This window comes from Melanerpes formicivorus, unplaced genomic scaffold (assembly GCF_026170545.1).
Source record: "Melanerpes formicivorus ecotype bairdi unplaced genomic scaffold, bMelFor1.0.p_v2 SCAF_103, whole genome shotgun sequence".
Lineage (NCBI taxonomy): Eukaryota > Metazoa > Chordata > Aves > Piciformes > Picidae > Melanerpes > Melanerpes formicivorus.
In genome coordinates, this window is record NW_027142455.1 from 202,501 (window position 1) to 222,790 (window position 20,290).

The 20,290-nt window shown below is 53.8% G+C and overlaps 1 protein-coding gene across 1 annotated transcript; it reads right to left on the reverse strand.

Annotated features, from left to right (window-relative positions):
• Nucleotides 1-12,246: 12,246 nt before the first annotated feature.
• Nucleotides 12,247-18,667, reverse strand: LOC137455663 (hydrocephalus-inducing protein-like). The gene is made up of 8 exons (XM_068166676.1): nucleotides 18,655-18,667; nucleotides 17,774-17,876; nucleotides 17,109-17,301; nucleotides 16,340-16,445; nucleotides 15,496-15,756; nucleotides 14,740-14,882; nucleotides 13,837-14,055; nucleotides 12,247-12,366 (listed from the first exon to the last, which is right to left on the reverse strand). Exons 1-8 carry the CDS (start codon nucleotides 18,665-18,667, stop codon nucleotides 12,247-12,249), a joined length of 1,158 nt encoding a protein of 385 aa, XP_068022777.1.
• Nucleotides 18,668-20,290: the final 1,623 nt, after the last annotated feature.

Genomic DNA, 20,290 nt, shown 5'->3' on the forward strand with positions numbered 1-20,290 from the left:
TGATTGAGGAAGATGGCAGAGAGGATCGGGCCCACTGCTGACCCCCGGGGGTGACCCTGCGGTTTGCTGGCCTCAGTGCCACTGAGCAGCCCTCTCAGGGCCTGGCTGTTCAGCCCATTTCAGTCATGCTCACTCTGGGCTCCTCCACCCCATTCCTCTTGGAGTGACTTGAGCTGCACACTGAAACAGAAGAGATCAGAAGAGGAGCACAGGCAAGTGTAGTGCTTCCAAAAGCCCCAGACCTACACCTCCCATCTTGGCTATTTCCACCAGCTGCCCCAAAACCCACAGAGGAGAAAGCACCCCGAAAATTACACCTGCAAGGCCAACAAAGGGGTTTGAATTCTGCCTTTGGTCTTTCTGCCTCTTGGCTCCAACAAGTTCTGACTTTACAAGAGCTGAACATGGATTAAAGCTCCTCCTCAAAGGACCTCTATGCAGGTCAGTCAGCCAAGTAGAACTGTCTAAGTTTCTGGAAGGTCTCTGGAAGGTCTCTGGAAGTTCTCCCAGGTCGATGGGGCACTGGGACTCTGCTGCTGCCTGTGCCAGCCCTGGCTGGGGTGGCTGCTTCACGCCAGCAGAGTCGCTCTCTTCCATGTCTTCTGTGAAGCTCAACACCATGTCCTGCCCACAGAGACATGCAAAGTCTGTCAGCTTGTCTGGCTGCCTTGGGGCATCTCAGGCTTCCTCTCAGCCCACCACAGGATGCTTGATGAGGAGCAAAATCAGTGGAGGCATGGCCTCACAAAGCTGGCCTCCTCCCAGCTGCCCAGGCAAGTGGGGCAGCAGTTCTCCAGCTCCATGACCATGCTCCCCAGGGCATCAAGCATCCAGGGGTCTCTGGATGGTCTCTCTGAGCTCCTGCTGGTCAGAGGCAGCACTGGGAGGGGAGGGACAGGGTGGGCTACAGGTGATGATTCCTGCACTCCTCCTCATCCTCTCCAGCACTGCACTGCCATCATCCAGGGCCCCATCTGCCTCCATCCTGTGGCAATGCCAGCGACAAACAGTGTGAGCAATCTGGCAGTGCAGGCCTAGAGCCTGACATGGTGCTAGGCCATGCTCAGCATAAATGCAGAGCCAGCTAGCAGTGGAGCAAAACAGTGCTGTGCCTGCAGCATGGAACTAAAACAAGGCACTGGTAGCTATAAACATGGACAGTTATCTTGGGACAACAGGACATGCACCTGCATCAACAACCTCGTTGTGTCATTAGTAGTTGGACCAATAATCTGTAATGGTGCAATGTGTGGTCACTCAGAGGGAACCAATGGAGCTGTGCCAACAGAGCACTCCCAGTTTATATAAGCTGTAGCAGTTCCCTTGCTACGCACTTCTGCCTTTCCTGTCTCTTCTCCTTCTATGCTTTACTTTACTGTGCTATACTCACACTGCAGGCCTGCACCATCGGCCTGCAACACTGGAACAATAGAGGAACAATACTCGATCATATTGGTCAGCTGTATTGATTCCAATCTCCATCACCCATAGCACCTGACCCCTCAACCAGGTCTCCCAGGACCCTGAAGTCATTTTTGATAGCCCTGGGAGTTCTGGTTGCAACATCATCATTCCCTAACTGCATAACTAGTAAAGGATAGTAGTCAGAGGGCTGCACCAGGCTAGGCAGCCTTCTGGTAACATCTCCAACTTGGGCTCCTGGCAGACAACAGAGTTCCCTATGAGATGGGTCTAGCCAACATATGGGGCCCTCCGTTCCCCTCAGAAGGGAATCACCAATAACAATTACCCTCCTCTTTTTCTTGAGGGAGCAGGTCCTGATGCCAGGGGAAGGCTGTTTAACCTTAGGCTGCTTTGCCTTAGGTTGTTTAACCTTAGGCTGTTTAACCTCAGGCTGTTTAACCTCAGGGAGAACACCAGATGGTGTGTCCTCTGGCATCAGAATCACCTCACCTTTTTATAGAGCTTTTCTCTCTCTGCTTTGTTTTTCCTCTCCCCCTGTTCTTTTGTCTCTTTTGGAATGTACAGTCTATGAGGTAAAATTAAGCTGACATTAAAACCTGTCTGCGGTGCAGCCACAGGCACCGAGGCTCCAATGGCAAATACGCTATGAAGTGACTATCAAAAATAGGAGCGCCTTTGAATTTTGCTATGAAAAAAAGCCTCAGTCTCTGCAGGGGGACTGCAGTAACAAATCCTAACCCTTGGAGGCGCTCAGCCGCCGAGGGCGCTCGGGGCTGCTGCGCGGTGCCTCGTTTGCACTGCCGAACGCGGGTCTAGAAAACATCGGGCCCGGCGGTGTTCTGCGGGGAGGGCTCAGCCTCTACGTACAAAGGACAAATTCCAAAGGAAATGTAAGCAGTCAGTCGGGATTACAGACAGATGGCTCTTGACGGCTGGAGGCCAAGCTCTCGGCCATCGTGTTTTGGTTTTCCCCCCCTCCCCCCTCCCCTTTTTAACAAAAGAATCAAACCCCAGACAGAACTCAGCAACATTATTCTACAGCACAGCTCATCGGACGTATCAACAGTTACAATACATGCCCGTTCTGAGAGCAGAGAAAGTCTGCAGAGATCTTCAAAGCACAAGACAGAGGTTCCTTAATTTTTTGTTTGTTTTAATTACCATCATTATCCTTAAGACTGACAGAAGTGTTGAATACCATTAAAAAACGCTAAACTGAAGACACCTAGAGGTCGTTAATGATTCACCACCTAGTAACTCAAATAAATTTAAGAGAGCCAATTACAAGGAGTATTAACAAATAACAGAAGTGTGATGAGACAAGGAGGAGCTGTTGTGTTGTAAAGGTAGCTTCACTACAAGCCCTGCGTCACTGGCAACCATTGACATCCAGCAAGATGTCCAGTGGGGGTACCGAAGGACTGGGCTGAATTTCACCCAAGAACTCACAAATGCAAGCTCACACAACGTCGATGAGTTATGCCACTGCAAAGTGCTCTAATGCAAGGTTCACTACATGCAGCCAACAGTTTGCTACGGTAGGCAAAGAAACATTAACATTAACCATCAGGAGCCCGAGAGAGAGGCAAATCAAAAGCAGCTTCGCCTTCTGAGTTGGTGCCCCAAAGAAAAGAGAGAGAGAGAGAAAGGGAAAAGAAACCAAGGCAGGCAGTGCTTGATTGGGGTGGATGTGGTGAGTGACTGCTAGGCAAACAGCAAAGATTCCAATCCTTAATTTCATCTCCAAGAACATCAACCAGCCAAAAGCAGAGGGCACAGACATCTGTAGAAACTGCCTCCCATCAGACATGGACCTCAGAAACTCCTCTATGCTATTGGGAAAAACAAGTTTTGAGATGTTCTCTCACCCTCTCCCTTATCTGTAAGACATAGAAGAGGCATTTCTGTAAGGAAGCTTCAGATCCTGGGGGCAAGGGGAACTCACTTGTGCCACTGTCTTGTAGTCTTTCACAAACATCTCCTTGCCGTGAAGAACTCCACATTTATCAGGCAAGAAGCTTCCCTCACGCAAACTCTTCCATCCCGTTGATGATGTGATGCCTGAGAAAAGCCCCTTGGGTGTTTTTCAGCGTAAATCCTGCTTCCCAAATAGCTAAGACAAATGAGGAGGTAGAAATACAGTGCTAGATTGCTTTCACAGCCTCAGATTAACATGGTGTACAGCACAAGTGTGTTAGTGTCAGTTTTCAATGCCAGCTACACCTTCGGCCCTGTCATGGTAGCAACCCCTGGAAAGTGTGGGCCAGGAAATGGTTTTCACACCTGTGCCACTGGTCAAAGCCTTTTCACTGGACACTGCTTGCCTGCCCCATCTAGAGTTTGTACTGCAAGAAGGCATAGGAAAGCAAAGATCCTATCTGTGTGGCTTGCTCTGTACTAACAAGTGTCAGCCTCTACCTACCAGTAAAGCATTCTCAAAGTGGCTGGAAAGGTTTGCATCAGTCCCAGTGGAGGTGCTAAATGCCTGGCTTTGTAAAAGCAAGAGAGCAGGATTTCTTTCAGAGTGTGAGAAAGGAAAATGCAATGGGCAGCATTCTAAAGGGAATCTCTTTCTCTTCACTTTATTACAAAGTACTGAATGATAACAGCAATCAGAATGGAAGAGATAGCAAAAAGTGCCAGGATGACAGCGGCACACACTTGGTCGCTCTGTGACCATTGTGTCCTTGTGGTCTGCACAGTGTCCCTGTGGGTGCTAGCCGGCGGTTCAGTCCTCCGAGAGATGAATAGCACTGGGGAGCTGTAGGGCCCCTACCAGGTCCTAATGCCATGGCTAGGACAGCCATGAGGAGCTCTCTCTGTGAGTCTTCATTTCATCACACCCTGAGACACAGATAGTATCAGTCAGGGTTGGAAGGGACCACAAGGATCATCTAGTTCCACCCCCCCTGCCATGGGCAGGGACACCCCACACTAGATCAGCCTGGCCAGAGCCTCATCCAGCCTGGGCTCAAACACCTCCAGGGACAGGGCCTCAACCACCTCCCTGGACAACCCATTCCAGGGCTTCACCACTCTCATGGGGAAGAACTTCCTCCTCCCCTCCAGCCTGAATCTCCCCACATCCAGCTTCATTCCATTCCCCCTAGTCCTATCACTCCCTGAGATCCTGAGCAGTCCCTCCCCAGCCTTCTTGTAGGTCCCCTTCAGATACTGGAAGGCCACAATGAGTTCACCTGGGAGCCTTCTCTTCTCCAGACTGAATAGCCCCAACTCCTGTTCAGTCTGGAGAAGACTCCCAGGTGACCTAATTGTGGCCTTCCAGATGGCTGTTTGTGCCTCAGAACAACCCTGCCCACCCCTTACATACTTAGAATAGAATAAACCAGGTTGGAAAAGACCTCAGAGATCATCAAGTCCAACCTGTCACCCAACACCTCATGACTAACTAAACCAAGTGCCACGTCCAGTCCCCTCTTGAACACCTCCAGGGATGGGGACTCCACCACCTCCCTGGGCAGCACATTCCAATGGCCAATCTCTCTTGCTGGGAAGAACTTTCTCCTCACCTCCAGCCTAAACCTCCCCTGGTGCAGCTTGGGACTGTGTCCTCTTGTTCTGGTGCTGCTTGCCTGGGAGAAGGGACCAACCCCCATGTCGAGGGTTAGAGAGAAAGGCCCAGCCTTCTCCCCCCACAAAGAGAGAAAAAAACAAAACCCACAGCTAGCCAGCCAGAGAAGCGAAAAGGGAAATGCTATATCTACAAGCAGTTTTTAGGGAGTGCAGGATATATACACAATTTACAGTATTTACAATATATACACAGAAATATACAGCAAAGTAAAAAGAAATATGGTAACACAGGAATGAAATTCCTTCCTCTGCTGAGGAGGGTTCCCCCCCTGCACTCCCTTCTCTCCCCTTTTGTCCCAAACAGGGTTAGAAAGAGAGAAAAAGAGCAATTGTTAATAAAAGCAGTTGTAAATTAAAGAATAAAACCTTTATTAGGATAAACCAAACCAGGTTGGAAGAGACCTTCAAGATCATCGTGTCCAACCCATCAACCAATCCAACCCACCCAAACAGCTAACCCATGGCACCAAGCACCCCATCAAGTCTCCTCCTGAACACCTCCAATGATGGCGACTCCACCACCTCCCCAGGCAGCCCATTCCAATGGGCAATCACTCTTTCTGTATAGAACTTCTTCCTAACATCCAACCTGAACCTCCCCTGGCGCAGCCTGAGACTGTGTCCTCTTGTTCTGGTACTGGGTGCCTGGGAGAAGAGACCATCATCCACCTGTCTACAACCTCCCTTCAGGTAGTTGTAGAGAGTGATAAGGTCACCCCTGAGTCTCCTCTTCTCCAGGCTGAGCAACCCCAGCTCCCTCAGCCTCTCCTCACAGGGCTGTGCTCCAAGCCCCTCACCAACTTTGTTGCTCTTCTCTGGACTCGTTCCAGCAAGTCAACCTCCTTCCTAAACTGAGGGGCCCAGAACTGGACACAGGACTCGAGGTGTGGCCTAACCAGTGCAGTATACAGGGGCAGAATGACCTCCCTGCTCCTGCTGGCCACACTGGTCCTGATGCAGGCCAGGATGCCATTGGCCCTCTTGGCTGCCTGGGCACACTGCAGGCTCATGTTCAGCCTACCATCGACCAGTACCCCCAGGTCCCTCTCTGCCTGGCTGCTCTCAGCCACTCTGACCCCAGCCTGTAGCACTGCATGGGGTTGTTGTGGCCAATGTGCAGAACCTGGCACTTGGATGTGTTCAGTCTCCTGCCCTTGGCCTCTGCCCATCTGCCCAGCCTGTCCAGGTCCCTCTGCAGAGCCTCTCTACCCTCCAGCAGATCAACTCTTGCCCCCAGCTTGGTGTCATCAGCAAATTTACTGATGACTGACTCAATGCCCTCATCCAGATCATCAATGAAGATGTTAAAGAGCACAGGGCCCAGCACTGCTCCCTGGGGCACACCACTACTGACTGGCCGCCAGCTGGCTGTGGCACCATTCACCACCACTCTCTGGGCTCAGCCTCCAGCCAGTTCCTAACCCAGCTCAGAGAGCTGCTGTCCAAGCCATGGGCTGACAGCTTGGCCAGCAGTTTGCTGTGGGGGACAGTGTCAAAGGCCTTGCTGAAGTCCAGGTAAACTACATCCACAGCCTGCCCCACATCCACCAGGCAGTCACCTGATCATAGAAGGAGATCAGGTTGGTCAGGCAGGACCTCCCCTTCCTAAATCCATGTTGGCTGAGCCTGATCCCTTGGCCATCCTCTCTCCCCTTTTGTCCCAAACAGGGTTAGAAAGAGAGAAAAAGAGCAATTGTTAATAAAAGCAGTTGTAAATTAAAGCAAAGTGTTAGTAGGCCCCACGCTTATCTGTCCAAGGTCAGTCTGGCAGAGAGCCTAGAAGCAGACGAGCTGGAAAAGGGGGAGGGAAGAGTGAACTGAGGAAAGTCCCAGTCGCACTCAAAACTCAAAGTTGCATTCTACCAATCTACCAATGAAATTCGTTTAGACCTGTCTTTTGTTCACAAAACATTCAGCCAGAGTGCCCCACTACTGTCCTTTTCTTAAAGGCACAGCCTCAAACGGTCACACCCCACCTGACTACAACCTCATATTACTTAAATCTCTTTTAGGCGACACCACCTTACCTTATTTAGTAGCAAAAGGTTAGCACAGCTAAAACCATCCTGCAACACAGTAATTTTTAATCTGAAGTGGTTATCACAAATGCTAATTGAAGAAAAAAACATGGAACAAACTAAAGCACATCACATTGAATTCTGAGTCTTTGCCCACCATGACCTGGATCACCCTTCATGGGCTGCAGACCCTCCCAGGTGATTTCACACGTGTGCTCGTTTATTCTCTCAATCCTTGGGGCTGCAGGAAGGAAACACAAGTAATTGACAGCTCTGCTTTCCCCATCACTTACTGCTACACTCTAACAACTTGTAAAGTCTTAGAATCATAGAATCAGTAAGGTTGGAAAAGACCTCAGAGATCATCAAGCCCAACCTAGCACCCAACACCTCAGGACTAACTAAACCATGGCTTTGAGTGCCACATCCAGTCCCCTCTTGAACACCTCCAGGGATGGGGACTCCACCACCTCCCTGGGCAGCACATTCCAATGGCCAATCTCTCTTGCTGGGAAGAATTTCTTCCTAAATCCAGCCTAAACCTCCCCTGGCACAGCTTGAGGCTGTGTCCTCTTGTATCTGGTGCTGGGTGCCTGGGAGAAGAGACCAACCCCCACCTGGCTACAACCTCCCTTCAGGGAGTTGGAGAGAGCAAGAAGGTCTCCCCTGAGCCTCCTCCAGGCTAAGCAACCCCAGCTCCCTCAGCCTCTCCTCACAAGGCTGTGCTCCAGACCTCTCCCCAGCTTGTTGCCCTTCTCTAGACACCTTCAAGTGTCTCAATGTCCTTCTTAAATTCCTTCTTGTATTCAGTCTGCTATTTTGTCTCAGAAATTAAAGGCCTACATTCAGCTGTAGTCTTCCTACACTGTTGTCTGAACAACATCTATCAATGCCCACGGGTCTCTATTGCTAGGTTCAGCCTAATCCAAGAAGAAGCCAGTAGCATTTGGTGACTGCAACTGTGTACCACATGCAAAAAGAGGACACCAGTCAAAAAGCTGCTATCCTGGCAATTATTCTATGCATGCCAGGAGGAATTACATAGAATTACATAGAATAAACCAGGTTGGAAGAGACCTTCAAGATCATTGTGTCCAACCCATCAACCAATCCAACCCACCTAAACAACTAACCCATGGCACCAAGCACCACATCAAGTCTCCTCCTGAACACCTCCAGTGATGGTGACTCCACCACCTCCCCAGGCAGCCCATTCCAATGGGCAATCACTCTCTCTGTATAGAACTTCTTCCACCTCAAATTACTGTAACAGTCTGGTCACTCTCTCCTGGTAAGCAAGAATTCCAAGTGCAAGCCTTCTGATGTCAAAGAACACAGAAACCACAAGTACCTCATTTCTGGAGTGAAGAGTTTTGGCTTCGGGCAAATACATGAAAGGAGAATTCCCTTACTGTCCCTGCCTGCACTTGGAAGAAGGCTTAGCACTCTAAATACCCCAAACACAACACAATACCAAACCCAACTTGCCATCCTCCCACTCCCCTAGATGAAAGAAGGAAGCCCTTTTACCTTTCAAGGCAGCTGGAACAGATTTGGGAGTAGTGAAAACATATTCTTGAGACAGGGGACCCTCCCCAGCCTCATTACATGCCTGAATACAAAATCTGTATGAGGTGGACTCGCTGAGTCTTTGTACTTTGTAGGTATGACACAGTCCTCTATGTAAGGATACAAACCTGGAAATGGGAAGGACAGTTTATTTTAGCAGAGCATCGAGTCCAACCTATCACCCAGTGCTGTGGTCTATAAAAGGATAAATTAATGTTCGACAAGCGGGGCGATTAATAAAAAAAATATTAATCGTTTTATTAATCACAAAAACCCCAAATCCCGCAAAAACACGAATCAAACCTATGTACAGACTGGAGGGGTTGGGTCGTGGAACAGCTCCCTCACCAGCAGGAGCAAGGAGCAATTCAAACAATGCGTACCAAAACCCAGAAACAACAACCAGCACTGTAAAGAAAAGCAACCTCGGCACTGAAGCCGGCGATGGCCCCCAGCAGGGGGGGAGCTCTGGAATCCCCTAAGGCAACAGACCTGGAGTGGATGCTTATAAAATCAGCTACTGTAATTCCTCACTGATCCTGATACCTCCTGGCACACATTAAGATCTAGACACACCAAAATGGCGCCGACCACGTGGAAGCTGCAGGAGCACCGTTTCACTTTCTGTTGGTGTCTGCAGCTTATTACTGAGGCAGGATTTGTAGCTGAAAGCTTTGCAGAGAGGAGGTTTCTTGGCTGTGATCCTTTGGCAGCGGTGCTCGCTCCTTTCTCCAGTCAAACGAAACTGTCCCGGGGACTCAGCTCCTCTGGGGTTTCGCCTCTCGGCCCGGCAGGACGCGTGTCTGTCCTCTGGGCGTTACGATGCTGAAAATAGCAAGGGGTCCTTGCTGTCCTGTCTGGGCCGGTTGGATGAGCCAGGGAATTACAGGCCTGTCAGCCTGACCTCAGTGCCAGGCAAGATCATGGAACAGGTCATCCTGAGTGCAATAACACAGCACTCACAGCATGGCCAAGGGATCAGGCTCAGCCAACATGGATTTAGGAAGGGGAGGTCCTGCCTGACCAACCTGATCTCCTTCTATGATCAGGTGACTGCCTGGTGGATGTGGGGAGGCCTGTTGATGTAGTCTACCTGGACCTCAGCAAGGCCTTTGACACTGTCCCCCATAGCAAACTGCTGGCCAAGCTGTCAGCCCATGGCTTGGACAGGAGCACACTGCGATGGGTTAGGAACTGGCTGGATGGCCGAGCCCAGAGAGTGGTGGTGAATGGTGCCACAGCCAGCTGGCGGCCAGTCACTAGTGGTGTGCCCCAAGGATCAGTGCTGGGCCCTGTGCTCTTTAACATCTTTATTGATGATCTGGATGAGGGCATTGAGTCCATCATCAGTAAATTTGCTGACGACACCAAGCTGGGGGCAAGAGTTGATCTGCTGGAGGGTAGAGAGGCTCTGCAGAGGGACCTCGACCGACTGGACAGATGGGCAGAGTCCAACAGGATGAGATTTAACACATCCAAGTGCCGGGTTCTGCACATTGGCCACAACAACCCCATGCAGTGCTACAGGCTGGGGTCAGAGTGGCTGGAGAGCAGCCAGGCAGAGAGGGACCTGGGGGTACTGGTCGATGGTAGGCTGAACATGAACCTGCAGTGTGCCCAGGCAGCCAAGAGGGCCAATGGCATCCTGGCCTGCATCAGGAACAGTGTGGCCAGCAGGAGCAGGGAGGTCATTCTGCCCCTGTATACTGCACTGGTTAGGCCACACCTCGAGTACTGTGTCCAGTTCTGGGCCCCTCAGTTTAGGAAGGAGGTTGACTTGCTGGAACGAGTCCAGAGAAGAGCAACAAAGTTGGTGAGGGGTTTGGAACACAGCCCTGTGAGGAGAGGCTGAGGGAGCTGGGGTTGCTCAGCCTGGAGAAGAGGAGACTCAGGGGTGACCTTATCACTCTCTACAACTACCTGAAGGGAGGTTGTAGACAGGCGGATGATGGTCTCTTCTCCCAGGCACCCAGTACCAGAACAAGAGGACACAGTCTCAGGCTGCACCAGGGGAGGTTCAGGTTGGATGTTAGGAAGAAGTTCTATACAGAAAGAGTGATAGCCCTTTGGAATGGGCTGCCCGGGGAGGTGGTGGAGTCGCCGTCATTGGAGGTGTTCAGGAGGAGACTTGATGGGGTGCTTGGTGCCATGGGTTAGCTGTTTGGGTGGGTTGGATTGGTTGATGGGTTGGACACGATGATCTTGAAGGTCTCTTCCAACCTGGTTTGGTTTATTCTAATAAAGTTTATTCTAATAAAGAGCTCAGTGTGGTGAAGGCACATTATGCCCAGAATTATGCCCAGATATCGATACCTGTCCCAGCATGCGGACAAGTTCCCTCTCCTTTCATGAGGGGAACAAAGGCCGAGGCAGCACAGCCCACCGCACACACCCATGGCAGGGGATGCTGGTGCTAATACCAAGTATGGCATCATTCTAGCTTCATGCTTCCTGTAGGCTGCAGCCGATTGTTTACGGCATGCCCATTGGCCAAGTCTAGCCGCAAGAAACCTGTAAGTATTACCCCAACTTGTAAATACGTTGCCCTCTTTCACTTTGCTCTCTCTCCTTGCTCCAGCCTAACCTCATGCCATAGCCTTGCTCTTAAGCCTGCATCCAGGCAGGCCTGTTGAGCCTTGGCCCTGAGAGTATCTCCAGAGGAGTGACATACGCTGAGCGCCTGAGAAGCTACAGCCTTGTATTACCAGTCTCACAGGCCGGAAGACCCTGCCATGTCTTCAAGAGGACTGGACCCCTGAGGGTAAGATCTGCCCAGTTGCCAGGGAAGAGACTAGCCGAGTCCAGCAGTCCAAACATCTGCCTCAGCCTTAAGCAGCAGACTAACAAGCTGCACAACCCTGGGTGTCAGCTCAGAAAGCAGGACCATGCCTGCATGATGCCACTGTTGTGGGAGAGAAGAGGAGTCCATGCCCTGTGCTCCAAAGCTGGGACCACTCCGATAGGGTCCCGTCCACACCTTCGAGCCAAGCAAAGGGGAAGTCGCTGCTTCATGCAGCCGCACTTCTTCCCCAGGGCTGTCCACGCTGGCCCCGAAGGTCATTGCCACAGGGCCGACCCCGTCCTGGGACCAGCCCTGCCGGCCCTGCCAGGCCGATCCCACAGGACCGCTCCCTGCCATCTGAAGGGAGCTGCCACAGTCCTGCCAAGGGAACCTGCCTGCCAGCTAGCCTACATTCCATCTCTTCTCTGCTGCCGTGGGAGGGAGAAGGCTGCCCCCCACTGTCACCATCTGGACCAGTCAGGAGCCAGCCCGGTGACAGCAGACTGCTACAACAAAGGACACAGTGAATCTTCCCCCGTGCTTTCCACTTACTCATTAACATTTCGTTCAAAGCACCCGCGTCTAGCAAAGTCACCTCTGATGCATTGTAATGTCTCTCTCTCTAGTTGGGCAGCTGCCAATGTCCCATCAGCTCGCCATCTGGTGGACAAGCAGTGGAATTGCACCCTTCTTTAGATTCATAGAAATTAACTCTGTAAATATTCCAATGGAGTCCAAATGATAAATACTAAACCACTTATGGGATGTATTGCACAGCTGTGCACTAGAATATGTACATCAAATAGTGGTTATTAATTATTTTAATAATTAATACAATTAATATTTCTGTGTTTCATATTAATTAATAACCTCTTCATCACACCCCAAGCCAGTGACAACAGCGCTGAGGAAAATCTGCACCTCACGGCTGCTGCTCTCCAAGACAGTGTGAGCTGGCTCTGCCTCTGGCTCCAGCACCTGCAAAGAGAAGAGAAGAGTCACTGAGCAGGGCCCTGAGTGCCAGGCTGATCAGGGAGCCTCCAACAGCAGCCACACAGAGGGGCTAGGAAGGACATTCCCATGGCTCATCCCATGAAGACAGCAGCAGGAGACCCTTCTGCTGTAGGCTGTGTGTCACCTGCCGACCAAAGCCAGCAGCGCCAGCACTGCAAGCACACACGTGGGAACTGCCACTGGGTACCAGTGCCTGACCTTGCTTTTCCTGGCCCCTATAAACCTAGCAGCCTCCAGTTTCCCTCCTGGAGGCTGTGGGTGGAGAACCCCAAGAATGAACAGCTCCAGAAACTCTTTTTAGGACAAAGGACTTTCCGGAGAGATGTCTGGTGTGGGGCAGCCACCACACTGCTGGGGGCTGGGAAGGGGCATTTGGGGGTGGGAGTGAACTCATTTGGAAAGTCTCTGACTGCTCTGCCTCTGCTAGGCAAAACGATTTGGCTTCCAGGTCTTGCAGTGGTTCAGCAGCTGGGGCAGAGCCATCACCCAAGAGAAGTGTGTTGGGCAAGGAAAGTCAAAGCAGGAGCTGCTGCTGAGATCCCCACAGCCAACAGCAGAGGGTGTTGGAGTTGGAAAAGACCTGGATGATTGTCGAGTCCAACCATCAGCCCTGCTCTCCAGACCCTTGGCCAGCTTTGCTGCCTTGCTCAGTGCAGACAACGCTCAAAGCTCAGCCCCAGGGTGCTGGGGGGCTCCGCAGCACACACAGCAGAGTGCTGCTACTGCTGCTCTGCACCCAAAACAAGAAGCAGGGGATTGAACTCCTTGGGAGTTCAAAGGCACTGCATCTAAACCAGATCTGAACTCCAGGGAATGGAGATCTGCTCAGTGCTGACCAACAGCTCAAGTGGGGGGCAGGAGGTTGGGGGGCAAGAGGATGAGGCCAGACTCTTTTCTCAGTCATGCCCAGTGACAGGACAAGAAGCAAAGGGCACAAACTGGAGCCCAGGAGGTTCCATCTGACCAGGAGGAGAAGATTCTTTGCTGTGAGGGTGCTGGAGGCCTGGAGCAGGCTGCCCAGAGTGGCTGTGGAGTCTCCTTCTCTGTAGAGATCTCAACCCCCCCTGGTTATTGTGATCCTGGGCAAGCTGCTGTGGGTGTCCTTGCTTTAGCAGGGGGTTGAGACTGGATGACCTCCAGAGGTCCCTTCCAACCCCCACCATGCTGTGCAAGTGGGTTCAAAACTGTGAGCTCCCATCCAACACAGACTGCAACACTTCAGCTCTTGGTTTAGGGTTGGCCTCTCTTGTCCAAGAGACTTCCCCATCTTGTCTGAGCCCTCAGATCCCTGAGCAGCATCCTTTCCTCTAACACATCCTGCTGGTTCCCATTCAGGGGTGGATTCACTGTCAGGAGGAGCAGAGATGGAGATCTGCTGCCATCAGCAGACCTTCCTGTGGCAGCTCAGGGAGCTTTTGCTGTTGTGCTTCTTACCTTCTTCTTGACAGGCCAGGTGGCACCTGGGGCCCTTGTGGTATCCACCCACTTGATGGCTTGCAGGCTGTCATCCCAGTCAGGGACCTCCTCTGGTGGCAGCTGGAAGGAGATCCTGGACACCTGACACTTCACTGGGTGCTTTTTAAAGGTGACCTCAACTTCTGATTGCAAAGTCACTGTGATGTCCTTCACACAGCCAGCATGGAGGTGTCCCACCTAGGGAGAAGCAGAGAGCCAAGACCAACCTGGGATCACTGGCAAGGACAGGACAGGCTGTGGGTGTGGGGAGCAGCTGTGCCAGCAACACCTCTGTGAGGAGAGGCTGAGAGCCTGGGGAAGAGCAGCCTGGGAGACAATCTCTCAAAGCTTATCAAGAGCTAGAAGGTGGGGCACAAGAGGATGGGGCCAGACTCCTCTCAGTGGTGCCCAGGGCCAGGGCAAGGGGCACAAACTGGAACCAAGGAGGTTCCATCTGAGCCAGAGGAGAAAATTCCTTGCTGTGAGGGTGCTGGAGCCCTGGAGCAGGCTGCCCAAAGAGGTTCTGGAGTCTCCTTCTCTGCAGAGATTCAAACACACCTCCCCGGCCATTGTGATCCTGGGCAAGCTGCTGTGGGTGCCCTGCTTTGGCAGGGGGGTTGCACTAGATGACTCCCAGAGGGCCCTTCCAACTCCCACCATGCTGGGATTGTGTCAAACTGCATCTTACTGAGGATTTATCTGGGTTTTGATGGAGAAGAACACCACCAAAAGATGCCATGTCCCACAACATGGCCCCAGCAAAGCCAGGGGTGGCATCTCCTAGGTGGCACTAAAAGGGGTTCTCACTGCTCCATGGTGGCTCCCAGAAAGCTGCCAGGCAGGGTCTGAGCAGCAGGGAAAAGCAGAGACAACCAAGCTCACCTGGGGGCAGAAGTGGAAGGGAGGCTCAGGCAGCCACTGGAAGCGCAGGGCCTGCCCCCTGCTGCGGTTGGCGATGGTGAAGGTCACGGTGCAGGGGGTGCCAACGGGACAGAACCCAAACTGGATGTGATCCCCTGGGTCAGCTGTTGGCAATGAGAGAGAGAGCTCTCAGCATGAGGGGAGAGCCCTCTGACCCCACAGACACACAGGACTCCAGCTCTACCTTCTCCAAGCCTTCCTTCCCCTGGGACATGCAGCCCAGGACATGTCTGGGCCTGGGCTGAGATCACAGCGCCAGCTCACCTCCAGATCTGCACCTTCCAGCACCCCCAAGTCCTTCTCTGCAGGGCTGCTCTGGGCCCAGCATGGACCCCTGAGGGACACCAGTCTCCATCTGGACATTGAGCTGTTGATCACTATCCTCTGGCTGTGACTATCCAACCAATTCCTTAGCCACCAAGCAGTCCACCCAGAGAGGACACAAATGATCAGATGTGCCCTTCACAGCACCCCATGGGCTGGCAGACCTCCTTTTAGAGCTCCTCAATCAAAAGCTGCTTCCTTTGAGCCCTCCCTGCTGGCCTGCAAACTTCTCCCTTGACAGGGCACCTTCCCTGGGGCTCCCAAGCAAGGCTGCTCTGCAGGCTACAAAAGGTGACAGCAGCTGGCTGCTAAATCTGGGCCAGCCCTGTGCTGCCACAAGGTGTGCCCAGCCCTGGAGGTTCCTTGCTACACCCTGGCAGCCTCTCCTCTTACCCTCCAGGCTGTCCTCCTCCAGGCTGCTCTCAGGGAGCTTCTGCTCCTCCCTGTCTGCCACTAGTCCCTGGATGTTGTCCAGGGTGAAGTCATCTCCATAGCCTTCCCCCAGCAGCCTGCTGGTGGTCTCAGAGGGGTTGTCCAGCACAGACAGGTGGAGCTTCCCTTCCAGGCGTTGGGCCAGGGTGGGCTTGAAAACCACCTCAAACTCTGCTGTCTGCCCACGCTGCAGGAGCAGGGAAGCAGTGTGGGGCTTCCTCTCTGCACAGAGATGGACACCAGGGACAGGTGAGGCACTGCAAACATTTCCATGCTCCAGAAAAGGAACAGGAGCTTGAAAAACAGCTGTCTCTAAGCACAGCTTGGCTCACCAGTGCTTCCAGACCCTCCTCCCATGGTCACAAAGCTGTGACACTACCAGGGCCATCCCTGTTAGTTGTCTTAAGCTCAGCTCAGTGCTCAGCTCTGGCTCAAACTGCAGCCAGATAGCTCCTGCCTTAAGCACAGCTGAGTCAGAGTGCTTTGGGCTTTTGCTGGCTGGCTGTGGGCTCAGGGGCAGCCTCCCTTCAGGCTGGGGACTCCCCATATGCAGCAAAGATCTCAGATGCTCCACTGAAGTGGTGTTACCCCCCCCAGGACTCAACCCACCACCTCCATAAGAATGGAAAAGCTTCCTAGAGCTTGCCAGGTAGAAATCAACCCTGCAAAGAGTCCATGTGCAACAGCCCCAGAGAGCCCCAGGAGACAAGCTATGGCCAACAGCTGCTTGCTGCTTGGCCAAGCCAGCAGCAGGACACAAGTTTTCCCTCTGTGAGTGACCACATTTCATGGGTGATGAATTCACCTTCCCCAGCAGAGTCCTCCATGCCCACAGCTTGGGAGAGGCATTTGGTGCTGGGCCTGGCTTTCAAGAAGAAAACTCCCTCTTCATCCAGCAGGTCCAGCAGCACCTGGGAAAAGAGCAGGACCAGACTGGGGTGGGCACAGCATGGCCCAGGGCCTGAGCCCACACTGCTGCTGTTCCACCACGGGCAGCCCAGCACGCTGCCCCCCTTCCAACACAGCTCTGAGCACAAGGCTGGAGCGAAACCAGCCCAAAGCCAGGCATCCAGAGACACTGGGAGGGGATGGAAACAGAACCAGGCAGGACAGGAAGGCTCCAGCCTGACTCTCTGAGTTGTGTTTCCCTGAGAAGGTCCCAAAATCCCCTTTCCCAGAGGAACTCCCTTCCTGGCAAGCAGAAGTCAGCCAGGGGCTTCCAACAGACTTTCTGAGGCCCCTTCCCAGGCTGTTCCCTGAGGCAGGGAAAACACAAAGCCCAGGGCTGGGTCAAGGCTGGCAAGGACAGCAGCAGAGGTTGCAAAGGAGGTGGAGGCAAAAGTGAAGGGCTGCTGAGGCACGAGCCTCTGCCCACTGCTTTGCCACAGCAGAAGCTCAGGAGGTCGTCCTCCTGCCACAGAGGGGCTCTGAGCACAAGCCAAGGCTTTCCTTTGGGCTCCAAGGGCACCTGCAGAGCAGTGGGGCCCCTGCCCACCCTCACCGGCTGCGCTGGGCCCTCTCCTGCCCAGCAGCAGCCTTGTTCCCAGAGCAGAGCTCCCTCAGCAGCTGCTCACCTGGGCAGGGACAGGGCCAGAGTTCTGCAGGACCAGGGGCAGCTTCTCCCAGGCCCCCAGCAGGAGCCTCCTGAAGAGCAGCAGGGGGTTCCCTCTCCTGTCCTTCAGCGCCGGGCGCAGGACCCTCACCTCCGGCAGCTTCCCCTCGCCGCTGATCTCAAAGCTCAGCCTCTGTGCTCTCACTGCTGCAGGGCTGCAGGAGAGGGGCAGCAGAGCCACTGCTCACTTGGCAAGCAGTGAAGCCAGGGCCACCTGCTGCATTTCCCCTGCCTGGGGCTCCTGGCCCCCAGGACACAGCTCCCCCTTGCCCCTCTCCTCCCAGTCCCATCCAAGAGGAATCTGCTCTGCGGAGCCAGAGCCTCCCAGAGCACCAGTTCAAACCATTCCACTCAGAGGAGCCCTGCAGGGCAGCAGAGACATGAGGAGGTGACAGAGGCCATGGGGCAGGTTCCCTGGCTGTGCTGAGGTGAGACAGAAGCAAGGAGCATGAGCAGAGCATGAAAAAGTCTCCAAGGAAGAAGGGGCAAATCAGTGACCCCAGCAGGGAAGGTGATCTCCACAGAGGCTCAGAGCAGGAATTGCTCCTTAGGGCAGCAGACTGATGGATCCAGTCCCAGCTCAGCTACTAAAGGGCTGGGCAAGGGCAAGGCAGGCCCAGGACACACACAGGGCCTAGGGCAGAAGAGCTGGGGTCTTTCAGTGAGGATCCAATGGCTCCTTTAGCATCAAAGATCTTCATGCACCCCAGGAGATCCACCAGATCACCTCCTGAGCACAGGAACAAGGAGGCAACAAGGGCAGCTGGCTCAGGGCATGGAAACAATCCTCTGTCTTTGGCATTCTCCAGCTCAGCTGAAGCTGCACACAGCTCCATTGCTTCCTGATTCATCCACTCCCTGTTGGCTCCTTGGCATCAGAGAATCCTGGAATGCTTTGGCTTGGAAGGGACCTTGAAAGCTCATCCAGTCCAAGCCCCCTGCAGGCAGCAGGGCCCTTGGCAACTCCAGCAGTTTGCTCAGAGCCCCAGCCAACTTGACCTGGCATGGTTCCAAGCATGGGGCATTCCCCACCTCTCTGGGCACCCTGGGCCAGTGTCAGTGTCCCACTGCCCTCACAGGCACTGCTGCAGGCTACAGCAGGGCACTGACTCCCCGGCTCTGCTGGATCTCGCAGCTACAGCTTCTGAGTTCTCTGCAGCATCTCTGTCAGCAGGAGAGGCTGAGAGCCCTGGGGCTGCTGAGCCTGGAGAAGGGCAGCCCCAGAGGGGATCCTGGAGGTGAGGGTGCTGGAGCCCTGGAGCAGGCTGCCCAGAGAGCTTGGGGAGTCTTCTCTGCAGAGATTCCACAGTCCCCTGGCCATGGGGATCCTGGGCAAGCTGCTGTGGGTGCCCTGCTCAGGCAGGGGGTGGGGCTGGATGATCCCTAGAGCTCCCTTCCAAGCCCCTCCCTGCTGGGATGCTGTAACGCTGAGTACTCTACCCAAGGCTACTCAAAGAGCTGGAAGCCATCAGGAAGGTCCCCTCCCAAGCTCTCCTGAGGTGAGTTACCTTGTGTGGACATCGAGGGAGGCCTCAAAAGTGCAATAGTAGCTCTGCACCTTCCGTGGAGTGAAGGTGACCGTGGCAAAGGCCTGGGAGCAGCTGGGCACGGACAGCCGGACAGGATCCACCTCAAACACCTGGCCAGAGTGGCTCTTCAGCTTGGGGAAGCCCAGAGAAGGCTGTTAGGAGGAAACTTTTCTCCATGTGCTGCTGTCTCACCCATACAAGGATCATGAGGAACAGCCCCAGACAGTGTGGCCCCCTTCTGGCTTCCCTAGACAGGCTCCATCTGTCTCAGGGGGGGAATCCAAAGCAGTGCTGCCCCAGGGGGCTGCCATCAAGCCCAGGAGTGCAAAGCTTGCTTTCAGCGCTGGTCAGAGCCCCAGCACACATGGGAAGTGAGGACTGCATGGAGAACCCTGCAAAGAACCTGCCCCTGGCCTTTAAAGAGAAGGGGCAAAGAGCAGGGAGCCTAAGGAAAGCAGAGAATGGCTTTGGTTGGAAGAGACCTTTAGGATCATCAAGTCCAACTCTGAGCCCAGCACTGCCAGGTCACCACCAAACCATGGCCCTCAGCACCACAGCTCCACAGCTCTGAAATCCCTCTAGAGATGGGGCTCCACCTCTGCCCTGGGCAGCCTGGGCCAGGCCTTGACAACCCTCAAGGGAAAGAAATTGCTCCTCATGTCCAACCTAACCCTCCCCTGGCACAACCTGAGGCCATGTCCTCTTGTCCTAGCACTTATTCCTTTTGAGAGGAGACCAAGCCCACCCCAAAAGGGTCTGCTTGGAGCCCTGGCTCAAAGCTGAGGAAAAGCTCCTCCTCTGCCTGTGCTTCCAAGAGATGTTCAGAAGGGCTCAGGTCTCACTCCAAAGCCCCAGGGGCCTGGAGCTAAAACCTTGCCTGAGACACACTGAATGCAGCCCAGCTCTCACCTGCCCTGAGCTGCACTAGGCTGGGCAAAAGGAAGCAAGGAAGCTGGAGAACAAGGCAGATGCCACACAGCCTTCAGAGACTCCCCAAGGCCTCCTGTTCTTACCTTGCTGGGGCTGGGTTTGCTGGAGAGGAGCACATCGCAGGGGATTCTGTTCACATTGCAGATCCTGAAGCGTGCCGTGGCCTGGTGCCCAACCAGGACCTTGGTGAAGATGAACTTGTTCTCATCTGTGAGGAACAGCCCCTGCTGCTCCTGCACTGTCTGGAGGACCTGGCAGAGGTTGCTGCTGCTGCAGATCTGATGCCCCTCAAAGATGGACTCAAGGTCATCAGCCAGGAATGCTGTGAGCAGAGCAGAGGGAGGGCTGAGGGTGGAGAATCCTTCCTGCTGACCTGCCCTGCCCCTGCTGGCCTCTGAGAAGCTCTTTCTGCCCAGGGAGCTGCAAACCCCAGCCTTGGCTGGGGGAGCTGCCTGTGAGGATGGAGCTCAGGCACCCTCAGTCTGAAAGGGTTTCTTTTGATCCTTCCATGCATCCCTCCCAGCCTCTCCCACTGGTGGGCTTGGCAAGAACCTCTGAGGATTCGCAGAGAGATGCAAGGTCAGGCTCAGGCTGTCTGCTCTGTCCCAGGACTGAGGCTGGGTGCCGAGCAGCAGCAGCCTGGCCACAGGAACCCGTGGGCAGCACTCACCTGGAAGGCAGGACT